At 42.8% G+C, this 20,285-nt stretch overlaps 1 protein-coding gene across 32 annotated transcripts in view; it reads right to left on the bottom strand.

Annotated features, from left to right (window-relative positions):
- Positions 1-1,604: 1,604 nt before the first annotated feature.
- Positions 1,605-20,285, bottom strand: part of FOXP1 (forkhead box P1) — a 384,485-nt gene continuing 365,804 nt past the window's right edge. For 21 of the 32 annotated variants that reach the window (XM_080606041.1, XM_080606022.1, XM_080606050.1 and 18 more), the window contains 4 exons: positions 17,503-17,672; positions 16,084-16,153; positions 12,370-12,536; positions 1,605-6,386 (listed from right to left, as the gene is read on the bottom strand). In XM_080606041.1, coding sequence (XP_080462167.1) covers positions 6,242-6,386; positions 12,370-12,536; positions 16,084-16,153; positions 17,503-17,672 — 552 coding nt within the window. In that variant the 3' untranslated portion in view covers positions 1,605-6,241. Of the gene's footprint in view, positions 6,387-12,369; positions 12,537-16,083; positions 16,154-17,502; positions 17,673-18,050; positions 18,173-20,285 lie in introns of all 32 variants that reach the window. The other 11 variants (XM_080606032.1, XM_080606033.1, XM_080606028.1 and 8 more) reach the window with 1 other exon arrangement.

Genomic DNA, 20,285 nt, shown 5'->3' with positions numbered 1-20,285 from the left:
TTTGTGAAGTTCCACAACATGGCTGCCAGGGAGGAGACCTGTGATTATTCATGCAAAGATGATACAGAAAGCTGTGTTTAGCACCCAGCGAAGGGCCATGCTCCCTTCCCCTCCTTAGGAAGCATTAACTCAGGCAGGAAGGGAAGGGCCTGATCCTGTTCCTCGGCTCAGGGCAAGTGCATCACACAGCACCCCCAGCAGCTTTCCTTAAATCAGAGGCCACAGAAAGCCAGCAGATGACAAATGCTGGGCTGAATTGTCAAGCCTCACACGCGCAATAGGTGCACCAGTGCAGCAATGTGCAGGTAGGTGAAATAAGTAAGTCATCTGTGACAGCTTCAGAGCTCAGAAGCTGCCAGGATTCCCCTCTTGGTCTGTGCTGTCCTCAACCAAGGGGCTGAGAAGCCCCCTGGACTTCATTCAGGGCCTTTTTCCTCCTTTACCTGAAGGCAGCTCTACCACGTTTGCTTTAGAGATGCAGAGCAGTCCTGCCAAAATTAATAGTTCTCTGCCATTGACAGGAAACTTTTTGTAATTACAGAAGTGGGACCTCTCCAGTGCACTAAAATTTCACTAGTGATAAAAGTGCAATCCATGATCAAACCCAAATTTTATTCTCTGTAGTTTTGATTATTAAAATCTAACCATCAGTACCATTTTGAGACACATTATAATGAGTGTGCAAGATTCGCCCTCCCCCCCCCTCAAAAAAAGTAGTTATCTGGTATAATTTTATGATAGAATATTTTTATAAAATCATTTGTACTAATTTAAGCATTTATCATTATATGCAAAAAGATTTCTTGATGAGAATATTATAGACGGTGCATGTTTTTGACATTAGCATTTTATTTGGATGACTAATCTTGCAGATGTGAAATTTTAATGAATTATTCATGAAAAAAAATCTCTCCTCTGAAATTTTAGTTTGCTGCTAATGCTAGTTATTAAACATTTTATTTTTCTTTATAAAACTTGATGAAGAAAATAAATGCGTGCTTACTCAAAAGAAAAGTAGGTTTTTCCTTCAAAGTTTGTCTCAGGTGACAGCATAACTTGGAATTTTGCTCTCGTGGTGGACTGAGAGGTTGAGCAGTCCTGGTTTTGCCTATGTACAATACCTGCCAAGCCCTTCCTCCTGAAGCCAGCAGCACAGCTCCCATTACGGTTTCCCATTTGGAAGGATTTGCATGATTAGGACCCAAACCCTTCTTTCATGCTTTCACCTTTGAAGTAAAGTCCAGTGAGAAAGCAAATACCCCCAACTCCCCATGAACATAATGGCCAAACACCGATGGACTTGCTTGGAAAAGCAGATGAATTTTTTCCGATGACAGCATCCTCCTCATTTCCAGTGCTCAACACTTAAATAACCACCCTGTTCAGACCAGCCACAAAACTGCAGCTGAAATCTTGTGATTTGATGTGGGTGGGGAGACCCAACGAGAGCGATGAGACTGTCCACGAATGTGCTGGGACATGGGTGAGATGCAACCAACTGCTCCGTGGGGGTCTGCGCTGGGGCCCAGAGCTGCAGAGGATGCGACACGGGAGTCATCGGGAGGGGAGAAACAAAACAAAAACTTAGGACATGGCAACTTGCATTACCAGTGTGAACAACCAGCATTTTTATTGCATTTGAGAATGCTATAATGTCAGTAATTAGTACTGACTACACAACATTTTTTATTGTCTGTATCAACAGACATGGAATGATGGAATTACAGTTGATGTAAGGAATGAGTTTCTTTTATGCCTTATCAAAAAAAAAAAAAAAAATCTTGTTACTGGCAGCACATACACACAAAGCACCATGCTAACAGTCTGGACTGTACCATTTTCATCAAGGCTTATGGGTAGAAGATAGTTTGTTACCTGTTCTGGGTCCATTAAAATGCAGTCATTACTGCAAATTCACCTCGCAAGACTAGAATACTAAATGACTTCTGAAACATCTAAAAACTCAATCTGAGTTCATTAACCAAAGGTACCAAAGGATTTCAAAAGAGTTTTTTCTTCCATGCTATAATGAACGTGAGATTATTGGCAATCTGAAAACTACAATAGTTCAAAATTATTTTTAAAAACTTTATATATATATATTTATGTGTGTATATATATAAAATATCTAATGATCTGCAATATTTGTAGAATCAGAATCCCTGCCCCAGTCTCTTCCTGAAGTCAGGGCTCCAGAAGAGGGGAATTACAGGAATTGTGGCTGGACTCTTGCGAGTGAGAATCAAAAAAGGTCATATTTTGTGGTCACTTACTCTACATAAGCCTTGATTTTTCATTTCACTTCTAGCTGAATGCAGAAACCTAACAGGTTTTACATTTACAAACTTTTTTTTTTTTTTGTGGACAAGGAAGGCTTTGACTCTCATTCCTGACAGCGATTTACCTGATACATGGTACTACTTTCATAATGTACGCTTTTCTTTGAGAAAAAAAACATGTAACAAATTGTCTTTACATCTTGGCACCTTGTAAAGTTTTTTTTTTTTATACAAAAGTTCAATAGTTTGACACTCCCCCATTATTAATCACTACTTCACTGATAAACTTTGAAAGTGTGACCCTGGAACTCATCATGCAAAATATTTACTGCAGCAGGAGAAAAACATTTTTTTTTAAATGACTTTTTTTTTTTCCTTTCAAATATATGAACTTTGTTTAAGACAGCCAGAAAAGGCAGTGGTAAGATAACAGAAGGGGTGGGAAAGTATCAAAAAAAACAGCTTAAACACAAAAACTGTACAAAAATGCTTCGATCAATGATAACAGGAGAAAAAAAAAATCTGTCAACTATGTTACAATTTAAAAGCTGAAAAAAAAGTCAGGGATTTTCTCCCACATGTCAGCAAATGTCATCCAATATTCTTAAAGCAAGGATAACTAAATAAAATACATGTGCAGCGTATTCTGCAATTCCATTACATACAGTAGTTTTTTTTTCAAAGCTATTTTTTTAGTATAGTTAATATAAAGCAGTTGCACAAAAAGCAAAAGGTGTTTTGACAAACAGGTCTGCATTTATTCCTTTTGAGGAATGATATCTAAAAAAAGGACCTTTCCACCTTTTCCTCCCTCCCCACCCTCCCCCCAAAAGACAAAGGCTCACACAGACACAGTGGGATATATATGTACAACATAATAAACCCCTCCCTAAAGAAGCAACCGTATATCCAAAGGGATACAGAATCAGAATTGTAAAAATCATAGTGAAGTTTGCTTGATGTAAAGCCTGAGATTTTCAGTTGGTTCTTCTGCAAGGCTGCGACACCTGCCAGATATGTTAAAATCTAATTTTTTATTTCTTTTTCTGTTTTTTTATTTTTTTTATTTTTGCTACAGTCTTTAGACTAAGCATGCAAGACATACAACTAAGTGCAACTGAGTGAAATGTATTTTTTATTTACTCATTCCCTAACAGTTTGGACTGAGGTATGCGTACTAACAGTTTCTCATGCTGTTATCTTTACTCATGTCTAGCTACACATGCTGAGAATGAACTAATCTACCAGATTTTTATCCCCCTTCTGAATACCGAACTAACCAGCAAACCACTCAGTTTAGAAGTACAGGGCTCAATTCTCATGATCCCCATCTGGCTACCGCCGGCACGTCACGAAGCTGCCTGGATATAATTTAAAAAAAAAAATGTTTCAAATGACCACAGACTGCCCTTTTTTTTCTTTTCTCTTCTTCTTTTTTTTTTTTTTGTTTTGAAACAGAATGCAGAGTTGAATTTTATAAAAGTAACTGCCAATAAAATTTCTTGTACCAAAGCTTATGAGTGGACAGGAGTGTTATTTCCTTATGAAAAATGCTGACCAAAAACTAAACAAAACTGAGCGAATTTGCCAAGATCAAACAAAATTAAAGCAGTCATTCTAGCACAATCCCAAAACAGAAGTGGCACACAATCTGTAGAACCAAAGACCATTTTTTTTTTCTTTTAATTCTAGAAATACTATTGTGTGGTCCAGTTACGTTGCGGGAGCCTTTCTGTTCTCTTCTGTGTCTTATTAAACTGTCTCCTTTATCTGATACCCTAATTTTCTGCAAAATAGCTGCGTCTTTGCTTTCTCAGCTTCCATCTCTAGCTCCCCTAGTAACACTGTTTCCTAGTTTTAGCCTCAAAAGCTCTCCTGATTCCTCTTTACAGAATTTCATTTTGGTCACTGTAAAGAGCTACAAATAAAAAGTAACAACTTTGGTTCAGACATCTACTTGGCCTTCTAAATTTTCTAGAATAAAGGAGCAGTTTCCCTCTCAGGTTAGCAATAGCCCACATCTTGTCATTTCCCTCTAAATTCTTCAACCTCCTTTGATCAACAATAAGAGGATATTTGGCTTCACAAGATAAAGCATATAACAGAGAACATAATTTACCTTTGTGTAATATCTTTGGTAATTTTAGGAAAAAAAAAAGGTACAAAGAAGAATATAAATTAAGCTCTGAAAGGCTTTTTGAAATAATAAAAAAGCTACAGTCCTACATAAATAAATGAGTGACGGAAAAGTGGTTGCAGAATGAAAATATTTAGGTGTTTGGTGACCAAGGTTTACTGACCTATAGCAACAAATTTTGTATGTCATGTTTGCTTTGAAGAGCATTGCCAGTTTTGCCTAACAAGCCCCGAATTCTCTCCTATTATTTCCCGTTTCCTACGGTGCGGTTTTGATACTGGCTGGTGTAATATTGCATAACAATCTTAACTGCAGTACTGGATTTGCACAGCTGAAATTAACACTTTAGCATTAGTGGGTCTCTGTCCTTATTAACTCCCATAACAAGTTCAATCTGAAATCTAATTTGTATTCAAACAGATTAATGCCACCAAGCAATCCTGAACTGATGTTTAACCGTGAAACATCACCACGTACAATAACAATTTAATGAAGTCATCTTTCCAACCACTATTTGCAAATGCAAATGCAAAAAGAAAAAAAAAAGTAATAATAAATGTATAGGTGCCCATCTCGGTAATCTTAGATATTCCAGAAAGATTTGTTGACCCATTAAAACTCACGTTAAACAACCGAGAACCTGCCACTGTACTATTCATTCTCTAATATAAGTGAATTCTGTTGGTGCTGCATACGTTTTTCTTTGTGCTGTTCAATTTTGTGGCATTTGCTAATATTCACCATTGCTGCCAAAAAAAAAAATCAAAAAACCAAACCCAAAAAAAATACTGCTTTGTGGAATGAATCTGTGTTGCTTCCTACAGTGTTTCTATGTTCATCTGTCATTCATTCTCATTCTTGCAGTACTTCGTTTCTCTCTCTCCGTTGGACAACCCTTCCACATGTATAGTGCAGCATTTGGGACCTTTTCAAAAAACAACAAAAAAAGAGACACCGAAATGGAATGTTTTCCATAGCTAAAGAAAACATGGTGGCATCTGAAGGAAACTGGAATGAATGACAGAAAAAACTACAAACAATTCAATGACATTCAGCTTCGTATAATAAAAACACCTATTAACATTCATCACAAAGTACAGAAAACGTTGAAGCCTCCGAGAGGCCCTGGGCCCAGATGAGGCCTGAGGTCAGAACTTAAAATGGTAGAGGAGAAGTGGGGCGGGGGAATAAAAGCAATACATTAAAAAGTTTGGGATAATTTTTTCTTTTAACCCCTCCCCGATATACACGCTCACACACACACACACACGCACATATCCACACACGTGCACACACAGGCCTTCCCCATCCCAAATGGAAGCAAAAAAAAAAAAAAAAACCAAAAAAAACAACACAAATGGAGTAAAGGCAGTGATAATCAACATGCAGTACTGTGCAAATATGTTGTCCATTGGAATCCTTAAAATCTGGGCAAAGACTTGATCTGCAGTTCAGGTGTACATGCTCAGTTTGATGTCCTCAAGTGTCCAAAATTGGCAGGACCTGCAGTCCACAGTTGGCTGCTAAATGTAAGTGAATCAGTTTAGCAAATTTACAACACTGATGTTGACTGTAAGAGAGGAAAATCCCAAGTACCAAACAAGTCCATCCAATGCACAGAGTACAAATTCCTTTTTTCAACAAAAAGTAGAAAAATCAAAAATACTCCCAAATGGGATACTTGATGGCACTAAGAGTTAACATATTTCATAGTTGTCAAAGTGGACTGAGAATCCTCCAGACTGTACAATAATGGAGAGATTTCACAGCTAAGTTTGACGTGTTCTTCCAATCTTCATTCTCAGGATAATGATGTCAGACATACTCATTCTATGTCCTCATTTACAGGTTCATCTTCATAATCTCTGTCGTGATCAAAATCTGGACTGTGGTTGGCTGTTGTCACTAAGGATAGCGGGCCTTCATTTTCATCTGGATCTAGCGGTTCTTCTTTGACATGCACGGGGTGCCTGCGAAAATGAAGACACGGTCAATCAGCAAGTTGCTCGTTAAGAAATGGTTTTGACAGCTCAGGCAGTTTGGGGAGAACCGTGGGGCGGTTTGGGCGTCGGGAGGTGGCATGCCAGGTGCCGGAGCTCCGGGCACCAAGGAGCAGCCCCGCAACGTGGGCACCAGGCACCGGAGCCACGCGAAGCCTTCGCCGGGGAGGCAGCGCTCAACCGCCCTGCTTCCCTGGGAAAAGATTCTGGGAGGAGCACCTCGATGGGGCTTCCGCCTCAGGATTGAGAGAAAACGCTCTCAGCTGACATATTAAGTTGATTAATACAATCTTTGGATAAATAAGCGGAATAAGCAGCCGAAAAGCAAAGCGGCGGTTTGTCAGCCCGCCGAGCCGGCGGAGGCTGGGCTAATCACCGCGCGCTGTGTGTGCGGCGTCTCTCGTTAACATGCAGAACCTGTGAGACAACTCTCCAGAGGACGACCCCAAGTGAGGTTCTATCATTAATCAACTTCAAGCAAACACAGCAAAGAGACACCATGATACATGCTTTAAACTCCAAATTAATGCATATTTTTACAAACTGTCAATAAGGGAAGAAAAGCCCTGCCAGGAAACACAAACAGAGAGGAAAAGGCTCGCTCAACACAACAATATGATAAGAAAGCACAGTCCTAACGAGAATAATAACGCTGTCAGCTGTAAACAAGGCAGAACATGATCCCCAGCTCATGGTGGGCACAAGGATGTACTAAAGAGATGAGATCTGCCAAATTTCTCATTATGGCATAGCACATGAATAACCCGCAGGGGAACGGGGCTTGGTCATTCAAAACGGGTATGATAACAATTGAAAAATGTTGTTCGTAAATCATATTTACAACAAATCCTATACAAATACAAATTACCTTTTCTTTTTTTGTTCGGCAGCTTTTGAAATGTAAAATAGCCATGTGAGTCAATAGTGTCTTGTTGGTGGGACTTTATAGGAAAGTAGAATTTTATTGACATTACCAAGTATTAATAATGCGACACAGCAATGGAGACCCTGTTTGCTTCCTAAATAATTGATGTTGTAGGCAATCCCTTAAAATAAAGTGTTAATGAGTTCAAGTCCCACTCTGTCTCTCATTGAGTAGATATCTACCTCCTAGAGTCTTGTTTTTTCTCCATGTGAGCTGATTTAACCCCTTCACGTAGGCTACTTGAAAACGTAATCCGAAGTGCAAGCATTCCTTGTAAGAACTTTTTCTCTCCTTGCGCAGCTTTGCTTTGAAATGAATGATTTAAAATAGCTGTATTTTATTTTACGTGTTGCGTAGAGAGGAACAACAATACTTTGTGTACTCTGTTGCACTGACAGGCAGCAAGAATAAATCACTGAACAGGGAAAAGGTAGCCCTGCCTGTTACAAGAGATCAAGGTGAACCAGCCGTACGCTGGTACCGCGTACAAAGCCGCATTGCCCCCTGTTTATTCATTTCAGCCTGAACCTGGCTCAGTTTGGGAAGCACCTAAGTTGCTGACTACACACATCTCTAATGTGAGCTGCAAATGCCTTTCAAGTCCCTGCATATTTCAGCTTCTTGAGTTGTGAAGTGCTAGATCAATACTTAGGCATTATCTGCACCTTCCTGCCTGTCCAACCAAGGAACGGTGGGGAGAAGTGATGCTACTGCCGAGCAGTATCCGCGCACACACACACCTTTTCCCTTTAAATTTACAAATACGAGTCCTATCAAAACACGTCTGGATCAAAGAGGTTCCTCTGCACATTGAATTATTTTAGCTGCACATCATTAAAGGCAGAAGAAGCATCCCTAAAACCAACACCCCTATCCCCTGTCCCTGGGGAGGGACATGCTGATGAACTGGGAGGACCAGTGCCAACGGGAAATATCCCTCCCCTGCCCCACAGTGCTCCGTGTGGGGCCTTGGCAAACCCCAGCTGCCACGAGGATGAAGGTGTAGCTCACGCCATTTTGACACAGTTATCAAAAAAAGGGGAAAAAAAATAAAAGGAGGACAAGATTCAAATATCAGGGGTTCAGAACTAACCAACCTCTTCAGTGCATGAAACGGCCCGCTGGATGAAGCCAGCACGCCGGTGGGCATGTGCTGAGTGTCTTGGCGGCTCGTGGCCCGAGCGAACATGAAACCATGCTGATTAGTTGCAACTAGAAAAACTTACATTATGAATAGGCTGTGGGGCCCTCACTTGGGAGAAAACGTGAAATGAAAAACAGAAGAAAAGGGGGCAAAGAGCGACTACACACACAGACCGGTTAAGAGTGTGCTATGCAGCCTTTATGTCTGGGATCCTTTTTTCCTGCCGTTCTAATTCAGAAGCCTTGCTTGTTGCCTTTTTGGTTTTGATGTTGCTGCCAGGCTTATTTTTGCTTTTTAATTATTATTTTTGGAAATGCAGATGGAACATTTTCAAAGGTAAGAGGAGAATGTGCTTCACGCAACACAGAGGTGGCATCGGCATGTGGAAGGGAATTTCTTCATGCGGGGACCACGTCGCAGTCTCCCACCACATCCTTGCACTGCTTCGTGGGCAGAAATGAACTGGTGCCAGCAGATAAGGGAGGTACCCACTGTGCACACAACAACCCGAAATTCTGTGAAAGCTCCTTCAAAGGGCTCTGAACCTTTCCAAAGCAAACCCTGACCACCTTATGGTTTTGTTATGAAAGCAGGTGAAACCAGGTGGTTTTAAGTGAGTTTCTCTTTGAGGTTTGGTTCGGTTCCCAGAAGTTGAAGCAAAACTTAAGGAGTGAAAAGCAAAGCAAGCATTAACTCACGCTGCTCAGTCCTGAGCGAGACATCGCCAGGGAGGGCCACAAAGGCACGGGGAGGCACGGCCACACCGCCCTCTTCCCAGAGCTCACGTGTTGGACAGGCATCAGACAGCGAGCTTGGCAAAAACTCCATCCCCCAAATTAGGAGGGTTATATCTGGGTAACGCAACCCCCCAGGGAGGGATTTGCATGGAAAACAAAAATAATTCATCTCCTTGCATACTCTGTCAGTCATAACCACAAAGCGGCACGTGAGGAGGAAACCGTACTGAATTAGTGATTTTGCTCAAACATTTCAGAGCAACTGGCAACATTCGGTTTAAATAAGCTCAAAGGCAAAGGGAGACTTTTCTATCTCTCAAGTGAGTCTGAATCTCTGTTTTCCATCTCCCAAGCAGGGGAGGAAAACCCATCGTATCTGAACTACAGAAAAGGTAAATGCTGGTGTAGGCGAAAAAAAGAAACGAGAGGGAAAAAGAAAGAAAGAAAAAAAAAGGGTTTCCTATTTCTTTTTTGTAGTAGCAGAATTTCAGCCCATTCCTTTTAAGTAGATGCCTAAGACTCCAGAAGGGGTTAACAATAAATAACCTTGCTGAACACAGATTCCCCTTCTTTTCACATCTGAGTAATTCTTTTGTTTGTCCACTCTGGGAACAGAGGAGTTTTTAATAAAGCTGACTGTTGTTTAAAGCCACTGAGTTCTGGTGGTGCACACAGCATGGAGTAGTTTGCTTTGTGGCTACCTTTGGAGCATATCAGGATGAAAGTGTTATGTCCCCAAGCTGTAATTATGCGACTACTTTCTAGTGTTTCAAAAGGAGGGAGAGGAAAAAAAAACAACAAAAAAAAAAACCCTAGCCGAGGTTCAATGTGTCATAAAAAGGAAACGAATGAGCGGTAATAAGACTTCAGCTAAAGTGTTAGACTTCCTAGCTGTCATGTTAACAAGGTCTTCTAAACCTTACAATAAAGTTTAAAGCTTGATTTATTTTAATGTACTGAAATTGTTTAAAAATAATTTGCATTATGACAAGGAAATCTGTTCTGAGAAAAAAATTGAAAATGTCAGTAACGAGGCCTGCTCACTGAAAATCAGAGGTTGCACAGTGTCTGCAAAACTGCTCTTGACTAGTGATTTTATTTACTAAACAGGGCAAACCCTGTGACGTCTGAATGGTGTTCTGGCTTTAGATCCCTTCAAACTACTTAGAAACACCATTTTAAGGGGGAAGCTCAGAGGCTGGTATTGGAACATCACCTAGCCACATTTTACTTAAGCAAAAAGAAATGTTCAGCGGAGAACACATATATTATCAATTCTGAGAAAATGAAAACACTCAGGAAACAATCATTTCCATATTACAACAGAAAATTGGATTTTCTGGTGAATAATGAAAATGAAGCATCCCTCCCCCTGTCCTTCTCTCTCTCCAGTATTTGTTCTGTGCCCCTCAACTTGGTATCAATGTGCTAAGAGAAGATTATTAAGTTCAACAAAGGCCACGACTGTGCACAATTCTGGAAGATGTCCTAACCTGTTTCAACTCAGTTATTTTTCTCCCCTCACAGTCTCTTCAAAGACAGTGAAACCTTACGTGAAATGAGAAGTGGACGAACTACACTAGCCTTGAACTTGTAAAAAATAATTACTTGGATTAACGCAACATCATAAACGTTTGTCCCCGTCTGTTAGGCCAGGAGAAACCCTTGGGAGAAGTCTCATTTCTGGAGAAAACCCACGTCCCTCCACTCCTCCTTCACTCCAGCCCTGCGTGGTCACGGGCAGAGGATAACAAATTGTGACTGAAACTGCCTCAAGATGAATCCGTTTGTGATAGATGGAAAGTGTGTCATGTAATGCTACTTTGGGAGAGATAATTAATACTGCACAAACAACCACTGGAAAAGCTAAACACATTATTTGAATGTTTTGAAGTAAATGGTAAAAGACAATGTTTAAATTAATTATTAATTAAAAATGAATGTTGCCATCTTTAAAGATTTTTTTTCAAAGCACATTGTGCGCTGATTTAAAATGCTGCGATATCAAAGTATCCAGAGCTTCAGATTCCTTCGTGCCCCCTCCCCTCTGACAACACATTATGCAGGTGGGAAACTTTTTTGCCATTAAATGCTAATTAGTTTCACAACTAATTACTACAGTGGTATTAGGTTAATGTTTTTCTACTTTTTGATTTAGACTTACTTTTGTAAATCCCTTATTCAAATTACTTTGAAGTGAAAGACTACAAATTAGTTCTCTTTTTAATGCGTAATGTGAGCCGTGGCAAGTCAGCCAGTAATTTTACAGCCGTGCTAATAACACCAGCAGCATGGCAGCGCTGCTCTCACACGCGTTCACTTGCACAGGTAGTCGACCGCTCCGGATAGTTTTTAAAATTTGAGAACTACAAGACTTATAAACTCCGGCTTCCTCGCCAGCTGCCAATTATCCAGTGTGCAATTTGAGGGGAGGGGGGAATTTACAGCTTTGCAAACTCGCTCCGTCACCCCATAAATACTGAACACACCCATAGGGGCATCACACCCTTCCTGCCTTACCCTTTCCTCTGCGAGCTGGCTGCCCTGGTGCCATTCATGTTGAGCAGGGACAGCAATCCCCCATTACTTCATGCGGTTATATATGCACTCATTATACTGCCGTCTGTTGCTATAATGCTCCTATTAATTTTCTTTTTGATATTTTAAGAGCAATCTATAAATCATGCAGACCTTCACGTGTGCCATCATTAATGCTTAGCAAGGCCGCTGTGCATCGAGTGTTTTCTCAAACCCGCCAAAGCCGCCCATTTCCCAGCTCTGCCCCACCGGGCGCGCTTGTCGCTTGGTCCAAAGAGGAGAGAAAGACCATTTTTTTCTACAAAAAACACAGTTCCCTTAAGAGTTTCGCAACCCTACAGTCCAAGGTTTAAAGAAGAGAATTGCAAATGAGTTAAAAATTTTACAGCTCTGTGTGCTAGTCAGACTGGACCGAGCTGATTCCTTTATGTGAAAAAGGTGGCAAGAGGCCCTTTTATGTCCTCGTCAGCCTAAGCGGGTCCCCAAATGGAGGTCTCTGCTTGTGCTGCTCACTCCAAGAACCTCAGAAACAAAGTGCAGAGACTCCAAAGCCACAGTCCAGCAGACTAAGAACACCCAGATGAGCGCACGCATCTCTGCCATACTTACATTGCTTGCATAGGGGAACGTCCTGGACTACTGTCACTCCCATTACTGTTCGTATGCTCCATTGCACCATTAAGCTCTTCCCTCATCGCGTTGGCTAAATTGCCCAGAGTGGGATTTCCCATGGAAGCAGTAGTGTATAGAGGTATACTGTTCTCAGCCATTGAAGCCTGCCAAGGACACAAACAAACATATGAAGAGCCATGACTAACGTTTTTATACATTGCACAACACGCTCATTTATTCCAAAACATTCTCCACATTTACATTATTTGCAATTGCTGCTTTTTTTTAAATATTGCGCTTTCTGATAGGTATTACACTGATTCCACCAAGGGAAATTTAGCGTAATTTACATCTGGGTTTATGCATTCATAGCTGTACTGGCTTGCGAGCAAAAATGGAGCTTTCCATTCCCTATTTGGAATTACACCTCCTGCAAAAAATAAAACGTGCCTTTCCTATTCTCGTTTTGCAAAATTGTCTTTGGGGCTTTGGGTTTTTTTTTGTGGCTTAGGCTTGGTTTTTGGTTTTGTTTTTAACGAAAGGTTAATGAGAAAAAAATTACTCGCTCGGCTGATAACTCCCTCCTAGCAGAGCGAACAGGCACACAGCGGGATGACAACGTTATTGAGCTTTGTTTTTCTCATGACACGAGTGCGGTTAGTGCACGCTGGATTTCTCAGAGCTGCAGTGACACACCTGAGAGCTGAGCCACTCCATGTGAAATTCACAGCCCTGCCCTGTCACTAGAAACCGAAAATCTGACGAATTCTAACAAATCCTCCCCCCGTCACTTTTTAAGCATCAGCAACTCAGCTCTTCTCAGAGCTCTAAGAGATCTGACCATTTTATTGAGATTTGCCATTGTTCTGAAGATCCACCACGCAGAGGCACACCGCAGTTAACTTTCTAAATGGAAATCTTTGTACAAAGAGAATGAAGTGCTAAATATTTCCCTTCTGATTCCCACCGCTCTGCCTGCTAATATTTACTGTATGTCAGGATTAGCTCATGTTGACGGCACGGTCCCGTGCCTGGCGAGGTGGGAGCGCAGAAGCCCCGAGCCTCCGAGGAGCCCGGCGCTTGGCGGGGACTGGTGCGCAGGGAGGGAGGTCGGGCTTTACAGGGCCGTAGCGCCGAGGGACTCCGAGGACATTTAACCATTTCACCCATCTGAGCCGGATCCAGCTGACATCATCCGCAGCTTTCCGAGCCGCGTCAGCGCCGGAGAGCCCCAGATGCTGGCTCGGCAGCGCTCGACCTGCGCTGGGGGGAGGTCAGCCGGCTGCGGAGCCAAAAACTCCATCTGACTCTGGGGCTGCATGATGCAACCTGCCCATGGGAGGGGAATTCAGGCAAACGCGCTCCCCACCGAATGCTCTCGTCCGCTCCTAATTCGTGGGACAAAACTCCTTGCTCGTTGCCATCTGAGCCAGCAGAGCTGTTCCCAGGCAAGCGGAGCCAGAGACCAGGGCTGGGGGGGGGGTGGGACGGCCAGCCCTGCCGGCAGCATCTTCAGGAGCATGGCCCCTTTTATTCTTCCTTACGTTGACCTCTCCATGTGCAGCCCTATGTGTCACACATGATTACAAAAGCTATTCTAACGGGGAGGATTATTTTTATCTTCTTGATTCAACAACCGGCAAACTCATTGTGATTAGGGGATGCAAAGAATGGTTCACATTTCCTGCACTTGGCAAATAATGACTCAAGTTCTTCACCCATAGTGATAACTTGTAATTGCAGTAAAGCAATTTCTTGGGGGAGAGGTGGGACACGAGGAGTAGCTGCTATGAGGATAATAATAGTGGTGGTGGTGGTGGGAGGGGCTTGGGAGCACGAAAGCCCCCGGCGACCCGCTGGGAAAAGACAGTGCTGGTGAGAGCTGGAGTGCCCCTACCTTCCCCTCACACAGCAGGGAGGGAGCTGCTGCTCCCTGGCCACGAGGGAAAACAGATGGAGGAGGCATCGGAGGGGTCTGGGAGAAGAAGAGGGGAGGCACGGGGAAAAGAAAAAGCATATGGGGAAGCTGACTGCACGAGGGAGGTCAGCGTGCCAGCGCTGCCTTGTGCTGCCCACGCTAAACAGCTTCGCCCAAGCTGCCCTGCACCATGAGCACCACGTGGAAATCTGGCCTCCAAATCTAACCAAAGGGACAGGAACCTGCTTGGTTTATTTTAAACCCAAAGGAGGACCTGTCTCAGTGCAATAAAGAGCATTATTTATCATCCCACTTTATTACAGGGGGCACATAAGCGGTAGCAAATCTGGCCCAGGCTCTTCCCTCCAAGAAGTGAGTTCCTCCAGTGCTACGTGAGGCCGCGGGCACGTGCCACTTCCAGGGAAAGTGGGGAAGGGAAGCGGTTTGGAGGTTATCACAGAAGGCAAGAACGGATGGAGATGACGACAACGACACGTGTTTCAGAAATAAAACACGAACAGTTCCGTATGATAAGCATATTAATTGAAATTAGTCACATAGTTAACAATGTGAAGAAATGCAGGATCATTTCATTTTTGCCTTTCAGCCTCATGAATGTAAAATGTGCTTGTAATCTTAATACTATTCAAGAGACAAAGCAGTCTTTAAAAATCACACTTCACAAGACTCAAGGGAAAATAAGTTACTAATGAATGGTATTTACAGTTGCTTCATTTAAACATGCTTTCATTTGCTTTTCAGAAGTTACTGCATAAACTCAAATAATTAGGAGAAATGCAGAACATCACTTTTCTCCTAATAATCTGCTTCTTGGCTGAGAAGTGAGAAGTCTGGTAAACCTTCCACAAAATGTGGTTGCCCAGCAAACATTCACGGCCATCGGTGAACGGCTGGAGAAGCAACCCTCAACAAATGACTGGGGTGCAACCACTTGAGATGCTGCTTCTGCCTGAATTTGCACTGTAGGGAAGAGGCTTGGACCCAAGCACAAACACCCACAAACAAAAACCACCCTGCAAATCCAGGGCACGGTAATGCATTTGCATCTTTGGTTCGTTTAGTGAATGCTGACTTCACCCGATGTTTTTGAGATAGACTCAGGAATTTGTAGGGATGGAAAAAAATGTGAACCTGATGTACAGCACATGAAAAACGTCTGGAGAAGCACACACTTCTACCCTGCAAGTTATTAATTGTGCACCAACACTTTGTGTATTTCTGTGTTGTGAAAAACAGAATTTTTGTCTTACAGTTACAGTAGGTTAAACCAATAAAAATTCCCATTTTTTTCCATAGGAATTGTGACGTTTGTTTTTCAACAACAATGGGAAGATATGCAAAAATAGCCCTTAAAAGAAAAGGGGGAAAAATGATCTGCTTTCTCTTTAAAACCATGAACAATAGAAGGTCACGTGGCGCAGTATCCTATCATTCAGCACATTAATAGCTGTGCTAGAGTAATTACACTTGTGGTATTTTTGCCTCAAGTGAAATTCTGAAATAAGAGGATGGAAATTATGATACTGCTGATAAATATTAATAAGTGAACTTTTAATTTTTTTGCCACAATATTCAAAATGCTAAGCATCTAGCTAATGCTGAAGCAGCCTGATATGTGTTTGCCTCCAGGGACTATGATGCTTTATGCACTTAAGAAAAAAGTTTAACGGAATTAAAATTTAATATCTAATTAGAGCAAGGCTAATATATTTTGAAATGAGTGGGGAAGACACACGCCTCTGTTGCATATTTGCTACAGTTATTAATCTTACCTGTAAAGCAGCATTGAGAGGTGTGCAGTAGGTGTGGCTGGTCTGTATGTTTTTAATAAGAGAAGGGTTACTGCATAAGAAAAACATAAAAAAGAGAGTTAAATGCAACCAACCCCTGCACGAGCGTTTCAAGCATGTAATGCTTCCTCCCACACCAGAAAACTAGAGCTCAGATTGTTTTCCACACAAATTCTCTTTTGATTCTCTTTTTCTTTAAATCTGAGTTTTTTTTCCTATGGTTTTCATATTTGTCTTTACTTAGTAAGAAATATCATTATCTCTCGACGTTACCTCGCCATGTGTTCTACTACCCTGCGTTAGTAGCACATCTTGGCATCTCTGCTCATTTTAGCTGTGTTCAGGAGAAATTTTCCAATATTCGTCGTGTCTAGGAGCCAGTTACCATGTAAAGGTCCATCGTAAGGAGGCTATGATCAAAAGCATCACGGGATATTTTAAATACTGCATAAGGCAAATTGTTCTCGAAGCTGCTGGCAGCAGAATCGCTCGCAACTGAGCAGCAGGACCACGAGAGAGGTCTTGAGCCATGTTACTTCCTACCAGGGAAAGGGCAGGTGGCCCTGACTGGGGACTGCCCATGCCATCACCCATTAGTTTACATCTTAAAGTTTACATACGGGGACAGATTTGAGGAAAATATATGCAAAGCTCATCCACTCTCTCTTTATTGGGCATCGATAAAAAAGTCCCCACTGGAGGAAAAGAAAAATCATCAAGTACAAACTAGATGAGCTTTTTTTTTTTTTCATGTGGGAATAAATCATGGTGTGAAGAGTCTTAACTGAGCCTGTCCCACAGGGACCGGCAAGGATCAGGTGTCCTGGAGAGATGGCCTTCGAGAAAAGGTCAAAGAAAATTGCTTTGGGAACCACAGGAATATTTGTGCGTGGTCGTTGTAGACACAGGATGCCCTGTTGTTTATAATCTTTACAGCTGGTCTCACTGCACTTTCATTAATTATTTTTTTTTAAATTAATTCAGTGTTTCTGTCTCATAAGCATCTAACCATATTTCTGATTAAGAGTTGCAAACCAAGGCATACAATTGAAAGCAAAGGAATATATCAGAATTAAAACTTCTCTGAAGCCTTTCCTTGCATATATGTCTTCCTGACAGATCTACAGCAGCTTTTCTGCACTAGCGTGGATAACTATTTTAGCCTACATTGCACTATAAACAAATGCTCTAACAAACACGTCACAGTAGAGTTATTATTATAGGCATTTGGATTATCAGAGTAGGACACACAAAATACACATATAACAACCAAAACTTTAGTTTCTTTAGCAGCAAAGGTGATGTCACTATTTCGTGAAATGCAAGTCTACATGAGATGGGTAAATCATGCAAAGCAAAGCAACAGCAGAAAAAAAAATTAAAGCAAGTAAAAGCTCTTACTGTGCAACAAGCTCGCCAAAGTTTTCATCAGGGCAGTATTTTCGAGGACGGCCTCGTTGAATATGACGGCCACGTTTAAACTCTTCATCATCAACAGTCCAAAAGGACCCAAACTCATCCTCTACTCTGATAAAGCACTTATGCAGTGAGAGGTTGGTGCGAATGGCACCCTGGGACAAGAGCAGCAGCAAAGGAGATGAAGTGGAAACAAAGGGACACGGGATCGGGGACAGAACAGACATCAAATACAGGGAAAAGGAAAAAGAAAATAAAATGCAATAAGCATAAGCAAATGGTTTGTGAGGGTTAATATGCATTGCCACCTACAAGCTACTAGCATGTGATGCAACAAACACCAAGCAAGCAGGGTCAGGGTACTGGTGGGCATACAAACAGTAGTGATGAGATGTTTGTCTTGGTTTCCCTTAACTGAAACAATGCGAAACCACCTGTGGTTGGTCTAACACCAGCTAGCAGCCAAAAGCCTCTACGTTAAACTGTAAGCATGATCCAAGCTAGGCTAAGAAGTTCAAACATGGTGGACATACCCACTGATCTTTTGTGGCCTTCGTTTTTGGAACTCTAGTTCATCCACTGTCCATACTGCCCCTTTAACGTTTTCTACTCGCACAAAACACTTGTGAAGACTAAGATTATGACGCACTGCATTCTGCAGCAAGTATAAAAGAGAAAACATTCAAAAACTTTCTATGAGAAAATGCTCATCATTGTCCAAGAACAGCAGCACAGTCAGCTTGACAGTCCTCATTTTGCAATGTTAACCCCCTTCCCCTCCCCACACCCAGCTCTTTACATCTTATTTTGCAAAGATAAAATAAATACAAAAGTTTAAACCCAAGGTTAGAAAATCACGTTATTGTTATCATTTATCCACAACGCGAATGAGAACAGCCATCATTTTAAACATGCATGTTGTATAACACGGCACATTTCATACACAACCCAAGAGGAACATTGCATTGACATTTTCAAAACAAACATAGGCGCTCTGCAAAGAGAAGCAGTTTTCCTCTCCTGGAAAAGAAAGCAGTTGGGAAGAACAGAAAGGATTTAATTTAAGCATGGACGGCTCAAGTGAGCAGGGAGGCACTGGAGCTGGTGCTTCCGCGGTTTCCCACAGCCGGGCTAATGCGAATCAGGTGCTGAACCTCCCTCCACACCAGCGCCGGGGACCGGGGCTCAGCAGCACCCCGCCGGCCGGCACGGCACCGGCTCCTGCCTCCGCGGCATGCGCTTATATGGAAGTTGGCTCCCGTTCCTGGCAGGCTGCTGCACTGACTGATCTGAGCCTCTGCCAAGTGAAAACACGAGGAGGGCTCTCCGAAACAAAGTGATAATATCCCCACAGCTCATCACCCCCAGGGACCCGCGCCCCTGGTGCTCCCAGGCGCCGGCGTCGAAGGCTCGGGTGCGCTCTGCGAGGCAGACGAGCCCGGTCGGCCCCTGCGACGTGCTGGGACCGTGCCCGAAGCCGGCCGTGGTGAGACACCTCGCTGCAGCACGGCAGGCCCTGGCTTCTCTGTCTCTGCTCCCCCTGAAACGGTGCCGAGAGCCTCGTTATTCCTCACGTGGGGTGCCATGCCCCGTGCCCGCTTTATGGGGTTTCTCAGCAAACAGCCCGCTACCAAGCCACCCCAGTTCGTGCATGGAGCTGAAAGGGGCTTGGTAAACAGGGAGAGCAGAAGAAGCCATTTGCTGAAAATATGCAGGCGAACAAACTCCATCCATCATCACTGGCACCATTGATTTAGTCAATCTGGTTGACTCGTTAGCAGGCACAGTGCCAGCCAAACACATGGCCTGGGTCTAGGCAACCAAGAGACCACAATTTTTTTCCCTCCCGTCGTCATCATCTTTTTTTTTTTTTTTTTAATGAACATCGGGTCTGGATGGTGAAAGGGAGCTCTAATCATGAATGTCTAAATCACTGTGCAAACAAAGGGTACGCACAGCGCATTTGTCATGTAAATTAAGAGGCAGTGGTGTGTGTGCTTGTGGGGAAAGGCAAAGAGTCTTTTGCTACTTCTCCACGTCCCTGCAATCACTAGCACAGTCCTGACTCTCCCGTCCCTGCTTCAAGGGAGGTTTCTGCCTGCTCTCAGCAGATACTTGGGTGCAAATGTGTCTCCTCTGGCTGTAGGTGCCTGATCCTGCGGGCACAGGGCCCGACCCTGCCCCATGGCATGCTCCATGTACTTCAGCTCTTCCACAAGGATCCACTGGTGAACTGGTGGAAAAACCAACCTTAGATATGCTGTTCCTCTCGGCATGGTGAGGGGAGGCTCAAATCTAGCTGAAAGTCCACCTGGCCACCAGGGCTGCTTCTTTCTGCCCTCACTTTATTCTCCTCTTCTTTTTTTTTTTTAATGTTGTTTTACCCCTACCTCTCTGAGTTCTGACTAGTTTTGAAATTTTCGGCAAAAGCCCTGATTTTGAGGTGGAGGAGAACATGCCAACACCCCACGCCTCACGGGCTAAAACCAGCCAGCTCAGCAGCCGCCAGTGGGTGCCGAGGTCCGCGCGAGTGCAACCTGACACAAGGCTGCCGGCCCACATCTGGGTAACTCAGGCAGTTTCCTGTGAAAATGGGAACGCTGTCAAGTCTGGAGCAAAATGTAAGAATAATAATGCCATTTCCCACAGTGAAAGCTGATCTCCTAGTTAATACAGCGGTTGATCAAACGCATACAGCAAAGTTCAGTGAAGTGAGTCCTCAGAGTTTGTAAACAGTCTCTAAATACACAGCTGAGCAGAAATATTTG

The sequence above is a fragment of the Anser brachyrhynchus genome (genome assembly GCF_964034855.1).
Source record: "Anser brachyrhynchus genome assembly, chromosome: 10".
NCBI lineage: Eukaryota > Metazoa > Chordata > Aves > Anseriformes > Anatidae > Anser > Anser brachyrhynchus.
Note: the sequence above shows the minus strand (reverse complement) of the source record. Positions and strands in the feature narration are given on the sequence as shown.